General features: G+C 47.2%; 1 protein-coding gene across 3 annotated transcripts in view; it reads right to left on the minus strand.

Moving 5' to 3' along the window:
* Positions 1–10,226: 10,226 nt before the first annotated feature.
* Positions 10,227–18,980, minus strand: part of TESPA1 (thymocyte expressed, positive selection associated 1) — a 47,399-nt gene continuing 38,645 nt past the window's right edge. Inside the window, exon 12 of one of the 3 annotated variants that reach the window (XM_089307414.1) lies at positions 10,227–10,394. In XM_089307414.1, coding sequence (XP_089163540.1) covers positions 10,366–10,394 — 29 coding nt within the window. In that variant the 3' untranslated portion in view covers positions 10,227–10,365. Of the gene's footprint in view, positions 10,395–13,083; positions 13,859–18,980 lie in introns of those variants that run through there. The other 2 variants (XM_017341920.4, XM_089307415.1) reach the window with 2 other exon arrangements.

An 18,980-nucleotide genomic window follows, 5' to 3' on the forward strand; every position in this document is an offset into this window, starting at 1 on the left:
ACCAGTGTTGTTTCCGGTATGATACCCTCCCCAAAATAACTCACAAAAGGCATGCTGAATGCAACATCAAGAGGATTTTATTACCAGCTAGTTGGGGCTCTTACGGGCACATAGGACGTAGCGCAGTGCTGAGGCAAGAAGCCCTGTCCCTCCCCTCCCAGCATTTTTATACACTGGAGTAAACAAGTACATGCATCATACACATGTAGATGAGTTCCTTATTCCTTATGTGGCAATTACCTAAATTTATGCATTTTTTGGTGCATTTGAGCAACTTATGGGCTAGTCATTCACAGGAGGGTGGAAGACTCTAAATTCCAGGAGTAGTTTCACTCCGGTACCCTTAGGCCTATCTTTTCTGGTTTAAAATAAAGCCTGTCATGGAGGAACAGTGTTTCTCGTGACAGGTCCTGAAAGCTCTTAAGACCAAGATCTTCATATGTTGCCCCATATTTTATATCATTTAATGTTAACATTCTACATACTATTCAGTTTTAATTTCAAATGTAGTTAATGTAAACTAACTTATGGTTTGAATTAATTACTTATAACTGGACCTACACTAGTCATAAAGAAAAGCAATTTCTGCCTGACTGGAATCGTTTATAACTGGGTAACGTGTGTTTTGCATCATTAGCCACGCAGTTTATATCTTTGATTGTATTGTTCACTGTCTAAGGTTTGTATTTGTTGCCGTAGGCTTCCAAAGTGCAACTAAAAGTTGGTCGCTAGCTGATTTTTCTCTAGTCCGCGCTGGGTAGCTTTATAAGCAGGAGTACACACTAATCTTGACCTTGATATTACGTCTACTTTCGTGGAGTAAGCTCGCCTGGGACAGCCGTTAGGAAGGGTGGGTGGCAACCAGATGTGAAGAAACACAGTTCCTTCGGATCCGCAGGCTCCGAGGTAGAAAGGTCAGGAATGCAGGTGGCTGATTCCCGTTCAGGCAGTCCGTCAACTCCTTGCACACCGAGGAGAGCCAGGCAGAGGAAACTCAAAGGAAAGATCTGTGGGGAGTGTCGCCCCGAAGGGTACAGACTAGCCTCCTTGTTTGCGACTGGAGAGCAGCAGTGCCTGACGCCTGCGCACCCGGAACCTGGTCCTTGTGGGAGGGGCAGCTTATCTGCAGGAGATACCATCTGTGCAACCAGGGCGCGCAAGGGCAGGGATCCCGCGTTCCCGGTTTCTCAAAACGTGCAGCCTGGGAACCCGGCCTTCTCGTGGAGGGAGACAGTCATGTCACAGTCACAGGAAGTCAGGACACAGGTTCTTGATCCTGCGTCATGCCAGGCCCACACAGGGAAACCCTCCACGGCAATACCGAGGACGCCTCCTCCGGACTCAGATCACTTCGGTCCAAAGTGGCGCCGCCACGCTCTCCAGGTGCACAGGCGGCGATCGCCATCTCTGTACATCCGGGTCCTCCTCCCAGAATTCATCACTTCAATAAGTACCTCGTAAATACCTCCTGGAAATACTAGGATATCTCAAAAAGCTCATGGAAATTTTGAATTAGAAGATGCTTATGTTGACGCAAAAAATTACCATCTGCAGTTTTTCGTAATACCCATTTACCCAGTTTTGAAGACTCCTACATAAGGATTTCAGAATGATTTGCACCCGATAGACTTACCTTTCTTTGTTCTCATCAGTACTCGTGTTACTGTGATATTCATACAAAGAGAACAGGTCCAATGTAGTTCATAGATACAATTTAAAATATAATACTACTCGAGCCAGCGCTGTGGCTCAGCAGGTTAAAACCCTGGCCTGAAGCGCCAGCACCCATATGGGCACCGCTTCTAGTCCCGGCTGCTCCTTTTCTGATTCAGCTCTCTGCTGTGGCCTGGGAAAGCAGTAGAAGATGGCCCAAGTCCTTGGGCCCCTGCACCTATGTGGGAGACCGGGAAGAAGCTCCTGGCTCCTGACTTTGGATCAGCTCAGCTCTGGCCAGTGCAGTCATATGCGAGTGATCCAGCGGATGGAAGACCTCTCTCTCTCTCTCTCTCTCTCTCTCTTTCTCTCTCTCAATGTGTAACTCTGTCTTTCAAATAAATAAAATAATTCTTAAAATAAAAATAAGAGTAGGACAGGCTGCAGGCAGCAGTGAGACTCAAGCCAAGGTGGAGCCCAGCAGGCCATCCCTGTTTATCCCTCTACTGCCCCCTACTGGCTATGAGTGAGCACGCAGGACACAGGGCGTTTCTCATGCCTGTTTCTGCCCTGGCTGTAGTCCCAGCAGCAGGGGAGGTGTCCACAGGGGCAGCTGAATTGAATGAGCAGCTCAGGGTGAGATGTTTGCCTGTTTCCATAGAGCTGGAGTGAGTCCCACACTGTGACGAGCACACACCCCTCCGTGTGTGTTTATTTTTCTCTCTGTTCTCCCTTCTCAGCTGCAGTGTGACACCCCTCCTCAATGCTCCTGAAACACAATGAAGACTGATGACAGTGACATCTGGGAAGACTTCTAGTGGGACAAGAAAAGATTAAGTCGTCATGTCCTAGGTCACCAAATAACTTGTAGTGTCACTCGGACCAAAACTCACGAGACGACCAAGGTCCCTATTTGTGAAACCTATTGGAAGAAATGAATAAATGATAGTGTCCGTTCAAGAAAATTATGAGGGGTGAGGGCTGTGACTCAGTGAATTAAGCTGCTGTCTGCAGCGTCAGTATCCCATATGGTTGCCCATTTTGAGTCCCGGCTGCTTCACTTCTGATCCAGCTCCCTGCTAATGCCCCTGGGAAAGCAGTGGAAGATGGAAGGAGTACTTGAGCCCCTGCTCCCATGTGGGAAGCCCAGAGGAAGCTCCTTGCTCCTGGTTTTGGCCTCGCCCAGCCCTGGCATCTGCAGCCATTTGGGGAGTGAACCAGGGGATGGAAGACCTCTCTCTCTCACACACACATACTCTCTCTCACTCTCTATCTTGCTCTCTCCCTGCAATTCTGCCTTTCAAAGAAATATATAAATACATCTTTTTTTTTTTTAAAGATGGTCCTTTGCTAGGTAACTGCACAGCCTATACATGACAGAGACCATAAAGATGAGCAGCTATCTGCCAGGTGATGAGAATGGGCCTGATGTCTTTCTCTAGAAGCTTCAACCCCTCAGGCGATCAGGGTTGAGGACAGGTGGTGTAAAACCCATAATCACACCAATCGCCCATTTTAGTAAAGGAGATAAGGGACACCCCCATCTCTGGCTCAGCACAACTCAGGGGAAACTCGTGATGCAGGGAGGGAAACTCAGAATTCACTGTGTCCTTGGCCAACCACCATGGCTGCCAGGGACAACCATCACCAGGTGAGGCCAGGAAAGGAACGGCAGCCCGAGTTGAAGGGGTGAGTGCACTGGGAGAACCCTCACAGTAGAAGCTTTGTCACCCATGGTCCCTGGTCCCCACCTACCATCACCCCCTGCTGTGTGTCCCCATGCCTTGCCATTGTTCTTCCTCCCTGTGGTCACCATGGGCATCACAGCCTGTCCTGCACTCTGGGAGCAGGGGCTTTCCCTTCTCAACGTAGAGATTTGGTCAGGCTTTCAAAAGATGGTAAACAGGAAGAAAGTGCATGCGTCTGTCATGCCAGTGTATCAGGCAACATTCCCCAGCCCTTCTTGCTGAAAACAAGATTAACGCACCACTTTGATATTCAGTCATATGTAGTGTTTGAATAGATAATTTATCAATGTTGAATATTTTTATTTTTTTTTATTTATTTTTTGACAGGCAGAGTTAACAGTGAGAGAGAGACATAGAGAAAGATCTTCCTTCCAATGGTTCACCCCCCAAGTGGCTGCCACGGCCTGCGTGCTGCACCGATCCGATGATTTCTTGGAAATAAAACCTTGAGGAACATGGGATAGAAATCCTCCCTATGGCTGATCTGTCTGGAGAACACACAGAGCTTTAGTTGTCAGCCCCACCACTTCTGCTCCAATCTTTTTGTCTAACAACTCGTGAGACAGTTAATTAAACCTTTGGCTATTTTCCTAATTCAGTGGGGTCCTTGAATGAAAACCAAAAATTAGGATGTGTCTGTGAGTCAGCATACTCCCGAGACTCTGGCCAAACTGTTTCCTGGGTTAGTAACATCCTGTTAGGAATTCAGGGTTATTTTCAGAAATGTAAAGAATGCTATTATGTCCAGGAGCTTCTTCTGGGTCTCCCACCTGGGCACAGGTGCCCAGGGACTTGGGCCATCTTCTACTGTTTCCCAGGCCGTAGCAGGGATCTGGATCGGAAGTAGAGCAGCCTGGACTTGAACTGGCACCCATGCAGGATGCAGCACTGCAGGCGGAGGCTTTACCAGCTACGCGAGGACACCAGCCCCACGCCTATAGGTTTATTCGCATTTTTCAATTTCCCAGAATTCTCGAAATTTTTCTGAGCCCTCAATCCTGCAAATTCTATGTGGCATTTTTATTTGTGTTTGTTCGCAGGGGGACTCAAGGCAGAGTTTGTAGCACTGCACTCAGCAGTCCCTGTAGTTTGCATTCTGATCATTGTGGACATTTCCTTCTTGAGTCTAGTGTTACTGTCATTATGCTGAACTCGGCTCATTTCTCTGCTCCTGCTCCTTGGCAGGGAAGAACGACTGTTCTGCGCTCTCTGCAGGTAATGATGTGGCTTAGACATTGAAGCAGTGACTCACTTTCTACCCAGCCAGCTCTGTCTTCAGCTGAGTCATCCTGATATTTACTGGACAAGCTGTGTTTAAGTCTCTTTTGGCAACACAGAAATTTAGGGGGAAAATTCATTTCATCCATCTCTGCTTTGGGGCAGGATCACTTTCTTCCAGGCAGCGTGATATTTCTTAAAATTTATTTGAGAGATAGTGGTGGGGGGAGGGAGAGGGAGAGAGAAAAGGAGGGAGGGAGGGAGGGAGGGGGAGAGAGAGAGAGAGAGAGAGAGAGAGAGAGAGAGAGAGAGAGAGAGAATGGAGAGCTCCCACTTTCTGATTTGCTCTCCAAAACATTCCCAATGACTGAGGCTAGGACCAGGCCGAAGCCAGGAGCCAGAAACTTAATACGGGGCTTCTGTGTGGGTGCGAGGGACCCAATCAGTTGATTGTCATCTGCTGCCTCCCCGGGTGTGCATCAGATGGTGGAATCGGGAGTGGAGCTGAGACCCAAACCCAGGCACTCCAATATGGGATGCGGTCATCCCAAGCAGCGTCTTAGCCACTAGGTCAGAGACCCGCCCCGATTTCTTCTTTTTGAAGCACTGGAATCTTCAAGGAGAAGGAACGCATCCCAGTTCTTCTATGCCATTCCTTTGGGTAGCCGTGAAGGCCCTATTTAAAAATTGCCCATCTTGCTCCTTTGGGTAAACAAAAAAAGTAGAAGGCCTCGGTGGGTGCCTTCTACAAGTGTTAGTACACATCAGGAACACTTTATTCCAGCGGAAGGAACTGAGAAGTATTCATTCTGTAGAAGCTGGCAGAGGATTTACGTCAGTGCCTGGGAAGCCTTGTGGTCCAACCAGGGTCACTGTGGCTTGTACTGAACGCAGGGGGTGGGGGAGCATTTGCAGTTCATCTGGGGAAGGATGACACAAGGAGGCCTCTGAGACTTGGTGGACCTGAAACTGGTCGGCAGGAGATCATCTGGTCAGAATCCTCGATTCTCTTCCATTCCTTTATTTAGCCAGAGAGGGACCCATGCATCGGGCACTTTCCCCACCCTTGAGGAGATGTTAGTGACCAAAACAGAGAGATTTTTCCTGTGGAACACTTATATTCTACCAAGGAAAAAAGAGACAATAAACGAATCGAATGCCTAAACATAGCACGTTAAATCGTGTGAATTTCTTTGCAGGAAAGCGGAGTATGGGTGATGGAGGCTGCCGCAGGCGTGATTGGGAGCAGATGAGAAGACAGAATCCAGGAAGCGGTACGAGGCTTGCCTGGGGTCAGGCGGTGGGTCAGAGACAGGGGCAGACGAGAACCCAGGTTCCTTTCTTTGCAGTCCTGTGGGCATGCCTCTACTCCCCTGCACGCACCAACGTCAGAAGCCACTCTAATGACGTTTGCTATCTCCTGACTCACCCCAAGACAGGCACTAGGGAACAAGGCTCCATAACGCACATTTTCTTAAAATATTGTTATATGATCTCTGCTTTTGATTATTGTATAAAAATTGATTTTACAGGCAAACTGGAGGAGTGGTAGGGTATGAAGCAGGAATAACTGTGCCTTAAATGGCAACCTGTTAAAAGAAATAATTTAATCCCTTATTATATACAAGGGCATTGTAAAAGTTCATGGGAAAATGTGTGCCTTGAAAAAACTATACATGGATTTCATAATTTTTTGCATGAAAATTAACTTCTCTTTTAATTTTGTTTTCCTTGGATTTTTAAAGTACCTTCAGATATGAATTACAGTGTATACATACTTTCTTATTCTTTTATGCAATCAATGAACTTCAGAAGTAGAAGAAATTTGAGACATCATTTACAGTACTAACAACTGCAAATGCTAGGGGTGGGGACTGTGGTATAGTAGGTTAAGCCACCACTTGGGATGCCTGCATTCCCCGCTGAAGTGCCAGTTCAAGTCCCAGCTGCTCTGCTTCTAGCCTCGCTCTCTGTTAATGCATCTGCCAAGCAGTTGATGACGGCTCAAGTGCTTGGGCTCCTGTCACCCATGTGGGAGACCTCAGTGGATTTCCTAGCTCTTGGCTTTGGTCTGGCCCAGCCCTGGCTGCTGCAGGCATTTGGAAGAGTGAACCAGCAAATGCAAGGTTGCTCTCTCTGACTCTGTCACTCTGCTGTTCAAACAAACAAATAAATCCTTTATAAAACTCTTCCATTGGCATGAACTAGGATGTGTCTCTGCATCTTTATTTTATAGTTGAGAACCCAGGGAGGATAAACCTCTTGCCTAAATCAAGCAGATGGAAGTCTGATCAAATTAGATATATTTGTTTCTCTGAGTTTTTAGTTGGGGGTTCAGGTCCTCATTACCCTCCTTGAGCTGTCTCTGTGTGACCGTAACTAGAACCAGGTATCTGGGAAGGGCTAACTCAAAAACTGCCCAATCCTTGGATTTCAGCTACTGAGAGACCTGCTCCCTCCCCAGCCAGGAAAGTAGCTCTCCTCTCTCCCCAGCTTGCTTTGCCTTGACCCACTCCCTGGAACGACCCTGGCTCTCACTGGCCTCCTCTGAGAACACACTTAGGAACTCCAGTGTGGACACACACATTTGTCACTTGGTTTTTTGGGCAGTATGTATGAACTCCAGCCTGTTCTCTATGGGTGGCCCACCTCCCAGACCAGCTTCTCCTCTGCATAAAGGGGCATCCCAGACAATTCAAGAGAGCAACAGAAGTGAGGAGCAGTAATGGCGGTGACATATCAACACTAAAAGGAGCTTGGGGGGCAGGCTTGAGCAGCGCAGAGAAGGGATGTAATGGCAAAACTGCCCACTTAAGGTGATGGGTCTTGAACCCCGTGCCTGGCTGCCAGCAGGGGACCTTGACCACATTCATTTCCAGTTTTTTTTTTTTAAGATTTATTTATTTATTTGAAAGAGAGTTACTGAGAGGCAGAGGCACAGAGAGAGAAAGAGAGGTCTTCCATTTGCTGGTTCACTCTCCAGTTGGCTGCAACAGCCAGAGCTGCGCTGATCTGAAGCCAGGAGCCAGGAGCTTCTTCTGGGTCTCCCACATGGGTGTAGGAGCCCTAGCTCTTGGGCCATCTTCTGCTGCTTTCCCGGGCCATAGCAGGGAGCTGAATAGGAAGTGGAGCAGCCGGGACTGGAACCAGCACCCATGTGGATACAAGTGCCACAGGCAGCAGCTTTACCTGCTACACCACAGCACTAGCCATTTCATTTCCAGTTCTGAGTCTTGTTTTCTTTGCAATCAGATAACTGGACTCACCTGTTTAAGCTCCGATATTACTCTGCAATCCACTGTTCTCAGATTTTCCACTGGGAATGGAGGTACCAACCTGTGTCCTGATTCTCAGGACTGTGGTGACTTTGCTGCCCCATGAGTGCATGGCAGGGATGGGGAGGGAGCAGTTACGCCTCCTGGGGGGTAGTGCCCATTATTTTAAAACCTACAAGATATGGGTTTGGCTCCCCTTGCTCTGAAGCTAAACAGACTCTCTGCCTGGACGAGTCTCATACCAGTTTAGGGGTCCATGTCTCACCTAGATGGCTGCCATGGTGGGAAACACTGGGCCACATGAGCAATGACAAGGGGTGGGAGCCACTCCACCTACTTTCCAGAAAAACCTTTACTACTTCTCCCCTTTATTAGAATGTACCTTCCCTTCCACTAAACAACTCATATAATATTTTTTTAAAAGATTTATTTTATTTATTTGAAAGACAGAGTTACAGAGAGAGGTAGAGACACACAGAGAGGTCTTCCATCTGCTGGTTCACTCCCCAGATGGCTGCAATGGCCATAGCTGCACTGATCTGAAGCCAGGAGCCAGGAGCTTCTTCTGGGTCTCCCACGTGGGTGCAGGGGCCCAAGGACTTGGGCCATCTTCTACTGCTTTCCCAGACCATAGCAGAGAGCTGGATCAGAAGTGGAGCAGCCAGGACTAGAACTGGTGCCCATATGGGATGCCAGTGCTTCAGGCCAGGGCGTTAACCCGTTGCGCCACAGTGCCGGTCTGGCTCATATAATGGTAAACACAGTTAAACTTTGTGGAGTCTGTATCTTTGCTTTCTGCATAAAATGCTTGCTGATTGCTATTCACTATATTTCTGACACACTCCTGAACTCTGGTTGGAAATGAAGCCAAGGACCTGAATACAGGGCAGCCCTTGCCGCCCCATGCCAGGTAGACCTGACAGTTCAGCAGGTGAGCAGATGCACAGCTCAGATCATCACAGACATGGCAGGGCCACACCCCACAGAACCAGCCACCGAGTCACTGCATAGAACCGACCTTCCCTTCGCAACGTGGCTGTCCTGAAGTCAACCTGACGCCAGGGGGAGCTGGGAACTAGGGAAGGGCCTGGGGACCAGAAACTCCAGAGAGTTCTGAAACATCCACTTCCTGTCACGTGGGATCGGAGGCAGTGTCCTCCTTCCTTGGTAGTGAACAGAGGGAGGTGGAGCTGTAGAGAGCTAAGGAGACAGGGAGCAGGGGAAGCTTTGGTTCCTGGGACTAATAATAGAGTCTTCTGCAAAAGATGCTGACTCATCTCTCAGCTCTTCCGTCTGTTTATGGCAGGGGTGGGGGAGGCAGCACTGTTGTTTTCTCTCTCCTATCCTGAGATTGCATGTGCCCATCCCTGGAGAGAAAAGGGGCCTCTAGGGGTCAGACAAAGCTATCCTGACCACCCCTGAAACCATCCTGGAATCCTTACCTACAGAGAGACACTCCCTGGATGCATCTGATTTAGGGGTATATAGGCAGGGAGTTAGGTAAAAATAGATGAGCCGGGATTCCTGCCAGTCTTGCACTGTAACTCTACCCCCTTACTTGTCAGTCAAACACACCCACTTTCCCATGATGCCTTTGTGTTTCTCCAGGACCAGGATGGAGGAGATGCTATGCCCATCCCTGGAGAGAAAAGGGGCCTCTAGGGGTCAGACAAAGCTATCCTGACCACCCCAAAACCATCCTGGAATCCTTACCTACAGAGAGACACTCCCTGGATGCATCTGATTTAGGGGTATATAGGCAGGGAGTTAGGTAAAAATAGATGAGCCGGGATTCCTGCCAGTCTTGCACTGTAACTCTACCCCCTTACTTGTCAGTCAAACACACCCACTTTCCCATGATGCCTTTGTGTTTCTCCAGGACCAGGACGGAGGAGATGCTATGATGGCCATGTGGAAGTTGACCTCTATATGGAGGCACCATGAAAACCCCATAAAGTCCTGTTCACACTAAACTCCACCCCATTTGTATATTCAACCAGGGCACCACCCCGCATCATAAAAAAGACTGATAATGCGGGAGTACCCTTTCTCTTCATTTGCTCTTAGCTGTGCTTATGGGTCCCACTTTGGCTTCTTCCCCCACTCCCTTAGGCAATTCTCCGGCCCACTGGAGGTATCTCTGCCTATGGGGTTGCCCACAAGCATGCATGAATGGTATTCCCTCTCTCTGTCTCTCTTGAATACATCTTGCTCTTTGCACCACAGTTATGCCTCTGCTTTGAATTCTTATCCCTGTGGGGGCAAGAACCTAGAATAGAGACAGAGATACAGGGGCCCATACACTTTCAGTTTATCCACCCCTGTGTCGAGGAGGAGCTTCTGGCGAGGCTGCATGTGGGGATTGTTTCTTTCTGCAGCCCAGATTCAGTTCTTTGAAAAGATGGGATCAAATGTACTGTTAGTCTCTTTAAATGAAGAGCCAGCCCTCCACACATCCGTGTGTCCCACTGTTACCGCAGAATGGAGGGTTCTTGTCTTCCTGCAAGAAAGAATTCAGGCATGAGACAGAGTAGTGGAAAGTAAAAAGTAGCAAAGTTTATTAAGGTAGGGACATCCGCAAGAACAGATGGGCACCTCTCCTGACAGGACCTGAGAGAGAGTGCAGTCGCTCGGGCAGGGGGAAGGAGTGAGGTTACATGGTTGAGTGGAGAGATTACACCTGGCCAGACTAGGCAGGGCGGCTCAGCAGAGAGGCAGAGGCTGGGGGTGGGGTGGGGTGGGGGGCTTAAGAAGATGGGTCTTTGTCTTCACACATCTCCTCCTGAAACAAAGGATTTTATGGCTGTAAATATTAAGAAGCTCCTATCTGAGTTTTCCCTTGAAGGTATCAGACAGGAGGAAGCCTAGCTGGCGCCATCCTGGGTTCAGAGGAAGGGTGAGCAGGATCCCCTAGAGAATGGGGATCTGGAGTAGGGTGTTTGAAATGCAGATACTGGGCTGCATCTGGGAGATTGTGGAAGATTTGTCAGGCAGAAGGGGCAGGGACCTCCACCTGGCAGGTTATCAGGTAGAAGGGGGCAGGGCAGGATGCCCCTGAAACATTATCTGGATGACTTTGAGATGTAGATGCATATGCTGGATATAGATGTCTTCTCTTTAGTCCTGTCATACACACATAAGCTCATATCTGACTTCCTACCTAACACCACCTCCATGTATTCGACCAACCAACCAAGGATGAAAAATATTCAAAAAAAGATTGTGCCTGTATTAAATGTGTTCAGACACATTTTCTTGTCATTATTCCCTGCACAATGCAATATAACAACTGTTCACATAGTGTTTGTATTGCATTAGGTATCATGCATAATCTAGAGATGACTTAAAACATACTGGAGATAGGCAGTTGTTTTATGCAAACACCACTCCTTTTCCTAGAAGGGACTTGGGTCACAGGGATTCTGGCATCTGCTGGGCCCTTGGAACCAATCTCAGATCTTCCTTTTTTCTTTCTTGACAAAGGTGACACTAACTTCTCTTCAGCTTGGGTGAACAGAGTTCTCCCCCACTCCCCCTTGGCTCCTGATCTCCCTTAGAGCACTACATGTAGGAAGTTTATGTAACTTATTTATATATTATTTATATATATATATATTATTTATATATTATTATTGTAAATCTTTTTTCTGTCCTTTTGAGATGTAAATTTTGTAGCCTCCCTCCAGTTTTACAACCCAGGGATGATTTTCTTTGCTAGGCCCTGAGACCAATGTCTGAAATGTGGAGCCCAGGGAAGACACTGCCCCCATCTCAGTTTCTGTGTCTCCCAAGGGTAGGAGCCTTAGGCTGGGGCTGAGGTTCCCACTAAGCTATCAACCTATCTCCATGCTGGAAGATATGGGGAGGTTTCCTTTTCCTTTGGGTGAGGCCAATGAATAAACACAGATGTTCTGAGACTCCCCCGACCCCAGACCTCTAAAATTCCCCAGCCCTTTGTCTCTGCTTAGCTAGGATCGATCCCCTGTTGCTGACAACCACATGGAAGAAGAACAATGCATGTCTGCTACCGTGTCTCATGGTGAAAGAAGCGGCTGTGAGTCACCATAAAAATAGCCTTTTAAAAAAAAAATAAAATAAAACTCCTGAGACAAACCGTTCCAGAGACGGCCTTGGAAAATGGGGAGTAAACCGGTTCACAGAGAAAGCAGTCAGCTACTAACCAGAGATACACAGAACACCTGCCTTGTAGATAAGCCCCTTCCCTACGCTTGCTCAAGGTTAACAAAGAAAGCTGCAAGGCACGTAGCAACCTATTCCTCTCTCCTAGAAACCCCCTCCCCTAATGTATCCCTTTGACCTAATACTTTTCCACCGACATTACCACTTTTAGACTGCCATACAAGGCCCGCTACTGAAAATTATCCAATGAACTTACGCCAGTCTATAGTATGTTAATTTTGTGGTTTTGCCTTTTAAAAGCTGTGTAAGATAGCTGCTCGGGGCTCCTCTCGCTTGCTTGCTGCTTGCAGCAGTAGAGGGCCCATTTGCGCAAATGAAATAAAATTACCTCCTGTTCTATTGCATCGTCTGGTCTGGAGTCTGTGTTTCTGGGGTCGTCACAAGAGGACACCGCTTTTGGGGTCCTACAATGGGAATTTTCTCTTTAACACACATGGCTATGATTTCCCTCAAATTCAAAGGCTTCTCTTCTGGTCTTCGTTGTCTTGCAATGTATTAGGCCATGAAGTACTATATTACTGGGCATGTGCCTGTCATACCTCTCTCATTCTGATAACATTTCCTTGGGGGAGGGACGTAGCTAACATGTTCCGAACAGGGAAGAGCATTGAGGCACAGTGGGTTAAGCTGCGGCTTGCAACTCCGGCATCCTATATCAGAGAGTCGGTTGCAGTCCTAGCTGCTCCATTTCTGATCCAGCTCCCTGTTCATAGACCTGGGGCAGCAGAAGATGGCCCCTGCACCCACATGAGAGACCTGGATGGAGCTCTGGGCTCCTGGCCATTTGAAGAGTGAACCAGTAGATGGAAGATCTCTCTCTGTCACTTTGTCCTTCAAATAAATAAAATAGATTTTTAAAAAACAAAATAAAAATTTGCAAGATGCTCTGTACTCAAGTACTATGGAGCAGACTATCGTTATGTGCTCAAACCCTGAGACAGTTCTGCAAAGCAAACCACAACTGTTAATTATTTTTTAAAACATACCATGATTTTAAAATATATTTTTAATTGTGTTGTATTCTGCCAGCAGAAAATATAATGAAAGTTTGCCGTGGTCAGGAGGAGTCATCTTGAATGCCCATCATCCCTTTTCCTATGCAGAGAGAATTTTGGGCAGAGGGCAGAACTGAATTTAAGACAAGGCTTCAAGTAGGTCTTCCAGGATCAGAACTCAAGAAGAAAAATAGGCATCTACTGCGGAAGATAGTCTGGAATTTAATTAGGAGAACGAAAAATGAACATATTCTGAAGGAGTCCCAGGGCAGGTTGCACCATGGTGTCCGATTTCTCCTTCCCCTCTTAGCTTGAGTCCTTTGAGAGCATTCCAGTAACAACTCTTGCTCCCCAAACTTGAACTTCTTAAATCTTCCAACTGCCCTTGCCAATGGCAAAGCCTGGGAGAAAATCCTTGGTCCCCTTTACCACTCTTTCACCATATGTATTCTGATACCCACATAGTAGAGAAACCAACGTGCAGAGGAATGAAGTGGCATTGCCTAAGATTCTCTCTCCCTCTCTCTCTCTCTCTCTCAGCATGCAGTTTGTGACAGCATCAGGATGTAGATTCCAAGTCTCTCAGGCTGGTTTTCTTCCTACTATACCAGGCTGCCTTTTTCCAGTCAGGTTCAAGGTTTCGGAGGGCCAAGGGGCAGAGTGTGGGTGCTGAAGGCAGTACAGTCTCACGCAAGAAGAGATGGCAAAGTGGCTTTTTCTGTGCAGTCGCTGCTGTCCGAGCAGGTGCGGCTGTGATGGTGGGGAAAGCCTGCAGCAGTGGGAATTAAGGAGAAAGACGTCACACATGTTGAGACAACCTGGGGTTCTAAAGTTGGTTGGAACTTTCATAGCCCACCTGTTGAAATATTTCTTACTACTACAAGTCATAGGTAAAGTAAACGGCAGTAGCAGTGAGCCTGAACCCCTGTAATGTAGAGGTGGGACCCTGTCTCTCTGCAGTTCCCAGAGCCTGAAGCGGCCTTGCCTGTCCCTTAGCAGGAGTTCACTGCAGTGAGGGAGTGGCACAGCCAGCCCTCCATGGTTTTCATCACTGGAGTCAAGGGGTCATTTGCTTCTCCAGTAAATAAAACCCTGTTGGCCAGTTTTGTGCGGAAGGGTTTGTTTCGGGGAATTCCAGATCCTGGCAGGGAAATTCCAGGTTGCAAATCCAATGGTATCTCTGCACTCGCCTTCCCTCATGGAGACTTTCTGGTTTATGGTCCTGAAGCTCTCGCTTTCTGAAACAAACTCATGTGTCTTTTATTTGCGGCTTAATTTTTCCAATCAGTACTACCGGTCTTTCAGTTTTTCCTTGACCCATCCTTAAAGATTAATGTTTCTAAGTCTTTCCTTTTCTCTTCTGCTTCTGACTTTGCATACCTTCCTTGGCTGAACTGTCTGTTTCCATTCCTTCACCTATTGTAAGTCAGCCTTGACCTCTAAAAGCCTCTCAAATTCATAAATCCAGTTGCCCAACGGACTTCTCTATTTCAGTATTTCAGGAGTACATGAAACTCACTGTGTCCACATTTGAACTCATCAAGTGGTCCTAAACTTGAAAACAGGCAGACAAGATTGCCAGATATTCTTATTACTACAGGGCTAGTCCGCATTTTCCACTCACAGGAGTATGTTATAACATATTTTGTAGGATAGACGTGACCTTACAGGTTTGTGTTGGGTAGAGGTGCAAATAATTTCTGTTCAGTGGAACCAATAATTCTGGAGATTACAACTTACGATATGGTTGGAGGTTAATTTGTTGTTTTGTATCTAACCTAGCCATTCATTACGTTGTCCATGTATATACACCAGCTTCTCAAATACTCTTTGTTCAAGTTCAACATGTTATTGGCTATCCTTTATAATGAATAAGTTGAGTAAAATCTTTTAGCACATTTTACCTTATATTTGTATGAGAGTTATTATTTTGCCTTTCAAGATAGCATTGGAGTATTAAATAAAATATTCATTTGAAAACAAATTTCATTCTTAATAAAAAATATCAATACCCCTTTAGTCAAGAAGAAATTTTAACTTGGCTCTGTTTCTTCCTTCTCCTCATCCCTCCCCTCCCACATGAATGTAAGCATAATTGGTGCTGGGCTTAGCCATGGCCATGGCTTGACTGTGCTCCCTCTCAAATTCATGTTGAAACTCCATTCCCATTGGATCCTTCTGGGGAGTGATCAAGTCACAGCTCTGCCCTCATGACCGGATTGGTGTCTTGTAAAGGCCCCAGATTGCTTCTTTGTCCCTGCCACTATGGCCATGAGAGGAACCATCCAGGAGGAATGGGGCTATCCCAGATGCCCAACCTGCCCACACCTCGATCTTGGACTTGGACTTCCACCCTGCATAACCGTGAGAAATAAATGCCTATGACCTACCGAGAGCCCAGCATGAGGTATTCTGTCCTAGCAGCACAGAGGGACTCAGACAGCCGCTCATGTCCTAAACATCCCTGAACCCCCTCCTTTCCCCTCCACTCCCCGTGTTCCTGCCTTGGTTCTGATCACCACATTTCTCCTCCAGTGTCTGTGGCAGCTCAATTATTTTCCTCCTGCCCTGGCTCCCTCTTCGGTCCATCTCCTATATTTCTGCCAGAGTGACGTTTGTAGCAGGTGAATCTAACCGTATCACTTCATAAATGTTTCAGTGGTTTCCTATATTCTGAGGCTAAATAAAAAGCCCAACAACACAGAGGATTTTGGTTCATAATTTGATTTCTAACCACTTTCTCCATTCTCATTTTTGCTCTTTCTCCCACATGCTCCCCGTCTCCCACTAGGCACAGGTGTATTTTCTGAAGATGCTACATGGTATTCCATTACTCTCTGTCTCTGCACATGTCTTCCACTCTGCTTGAATATCAATGGTCTGTTGCTTCTTCTACTTTTCCCCTTTCTATGTTCAGCCTTCACTCTTTTGTCCAGACTTGCCCAGGCATGGTGACTCCCGGGAAGTCAATTTCTCTGTGTCCTGCTGGTATTTAATGAAAAGTAACTGCTGATTTTCCTACCATGTCTTTCACTAAACTATAAGCTCCAATGGTCCCGTGAGCATCCCCACCTAATCTGTAGAACACTCATCTTGGCAGAGGGTTCGTGGGAAGGCAAGCAAGGGCCAGTGGTGATGAGGGTAGGGAGGTGGAGCTCAGAGGACCAGGGTGCACAGGTCATGGTCAAATCCAAGTACAGGCAGCAAAGCTGCTCTGAGGCTCAGAAATAGCCTGGACTCCTGCACAAGCCAGGCATGTGCTCTGACACAAAGAGGGCTGGCTTGGGCGTGAGGAGACTTGGGTCTAGATTTGGCTCTGACCTTAACTACTTGCCCATCTTGCTAAGTATTTTCCTTCTCTGAACGTTTTCAGATTGTGTCAGCTCCCTATATGGTTATAAGACTTAAAGGAGGCCAGCACCATGGCTCACTAGGCTAATCCTCCGCCTTGCGGCGTCAGCACACCGGGTTCTCGTCCTGGTCGGGGCGCCGGATTCTGTCCCGGTTGCCCCTCTTCCAGGCCAGCTCTCTGCTGTGGCCCAGGAAGGCAGTGGAGGATGGCCCAAGTACTTGGGCCCTGCATCCCATGGGAGACCAGGATAAGTACCTGGCTCCTGCCATTGGATCAATGCGGTGCGCCGGCTGCGGCGGCCATTGGAGGGTGAACCAACGGCAAAAGGAAGACCTTTCTCTCTGTCTCTCTCTCACTGTCTACTCTGCCTGCCAAAAAAAAAAAAAAAAAAAAAAAAAAAAAAAAAAAAAAAGACTTAAAGGAGATATGTCTGAAAGTGCCTTATAGTTACTAGAAGCTTTTTCTACTAGAGGGGCTGTAGAAGGTCATGTGGATAGAGCCAGGGACCTGGCTCTGCCCATCTCCAGGAGCAACACAGCGATAATCATTTAAATCACATCTCAGAAAATGACCACTGTGTGGACCAGGTAGCTATTACCTTTGCCTCAACTACTTAAAGAAGAACAAGAATAAAGAAAAGAAGATAAAGAACAAGATAAAGAGAAGGCTGAGGAAGAGAAAAGAAGATACCGAGGTATAAGGGAGAATGGAAATTAAGAATATGGTGGCAGGTGAATGCCGCCACTTGAGATGCCTGGGTTCAAGCCCCAGCTCTGCTCTCCTGACACCCATGTGAGGGACACAGATTGGGTCCCTGGCTTGAGCTTCATTCAGCCTGGCTTGGGCCCTGTCTGTTGTATTTGGGGGAATGAACTGACAGATAGGTGCTCTCTATCTGTCTCTGTCTCTTTGTCCTTCAAAGTAAATAAATACATTTTTAAAAAAGAGGCAGGAAGCAAGCTTTTGGCCTAATGGCTAAGATGGCAGTTAAAATGACCACCTCTTACATGGAGGTCTGGGTTGGAATCCTGGCTCTAGCTCCTAGCAATGGGCACGCTGGGAGGCAGCAAGTGATGGATCAAGTGTCTGGGTCCCTATCACTCATATAGATGCTCCAACCCCTTTTCTGCGAGTCAAATGCTTATCATGAGATCTAGCCTCTTAAACTTTTAGGAGCATCATGCATTATTATTATCTTTTTTTTTTTTTATTTTTGATAGGCAGAGTGGACAGTGAGAGAGAGAGACAGAGAGAGAAAGGTCTTCCTTTGCCGTTGGTTCACCCTCCAATGGCCGCCGCTGCAGCCGGCGCACCGCGCTGATCCGATGGCAGGAGCCAGGAGCCAGGTGCTTTTCCTGGTCTCCCATGGGGTGCAGGGCCCAAGCACCTGGGCCATCCTCCACTGCACTCCCTGGCCATAGCAGAGAGCTGGCCTGGAAGAGGGACAACCGGGACAGAATCCGGCGCCCCGACCGGGACTAGAACCCGGTGTGCCGGCGCCGCTAGGCGGAGGATTAGCCTATTGAGCCACGGCGCCGGCTCCATTATTATTATCTATAGACATAATGTTGTACATCAGCTCACAGGACTTGAGTCATTTTGCATAACTAAGATTTATAATCTCAGAATAACAACTCTCCCTTTCCCTTCCTCTTAGTGCCTGGCAACCACCCTTCCACTCTCTGCTTCAACATATTTGTTAAAAATTTATTAAAGATTTATTTATTTATTTGAAAGGCAGAATGATGGAGAGAGAGGGAGAGACAGAGAGACCTCCCATCCACTGGTTCACCCCGCAAATGGCCAAAGCCAGGAGCCAGAGCTCCTTCCTGGTCTCCCACATGGGTGATAAGGGCCCAAGCACTTGGGCCATCTTCTGTTGCTTTCCCAGGCACATTAGCAGGAAGCTGGATCAGAAGCAGAGCAACTGGAATTTTGATTGATGCTTCAACCTAGGCTGCTGGTGTTGCAAGCAGCAGCCTAACCTGAACACTGGCCTGAGGCTTTACGTGACATCTCACGTAAGTGGTATCAAACAGTGTTTGTCTTTCTGCGACTGGCCTGTTTCACTTTGCATGATGTCCTCAATTTCATGCATGTCATGGTATATTGAAATATTTTCTTCTTTTTTCAGGCTTAATAATATTCATCATTGTGTGTGTGTATATGTGTGTGTGTGTGTGTGTGTGTGTGTGACACTTCATCCAGTCATCTGCTGGTGGACATTTAGGTTGTTTCCATGTCTTAATCACTGTGAATAATGCCACAATGATCATTGTGGTGCCAATACAAGTGTCTTTGAGATCCTGATTTCAATTCCTTTGGATAAATACTGAAGAGTGGGATTGCTGGATCGCATGGTAGTCCTATTTATAATTTTTGAGAAACCTGCATACTGTTTTCCATGCATCTGAACCATTTTCCATGTTTTGTGTGACCTAACATGTGCCATGTAACAGGTGTAAGCTGATATCTCATTCTGATACTGATGGTTAGTGATACCGAGCATCTTTTGATAGAACTCTTGGCCATTTGTATG

This window comes from Oryctolagus cuniculus, chromosome 11 (assembly GCF_051225735.1).
Source record: "Oryctolagus cuniculus isolate XC-2025 breed Fujian yellow rabbit chromosome 11, ASM5122573v1, whole genome shotgun sequence".
Lineage (NCBI taxonomy): Eukaryota > Metazoa > Chordata > Mammalia > Lagomorpha > Leporidae > Oryctolagus > Oryctolagus cuniculus.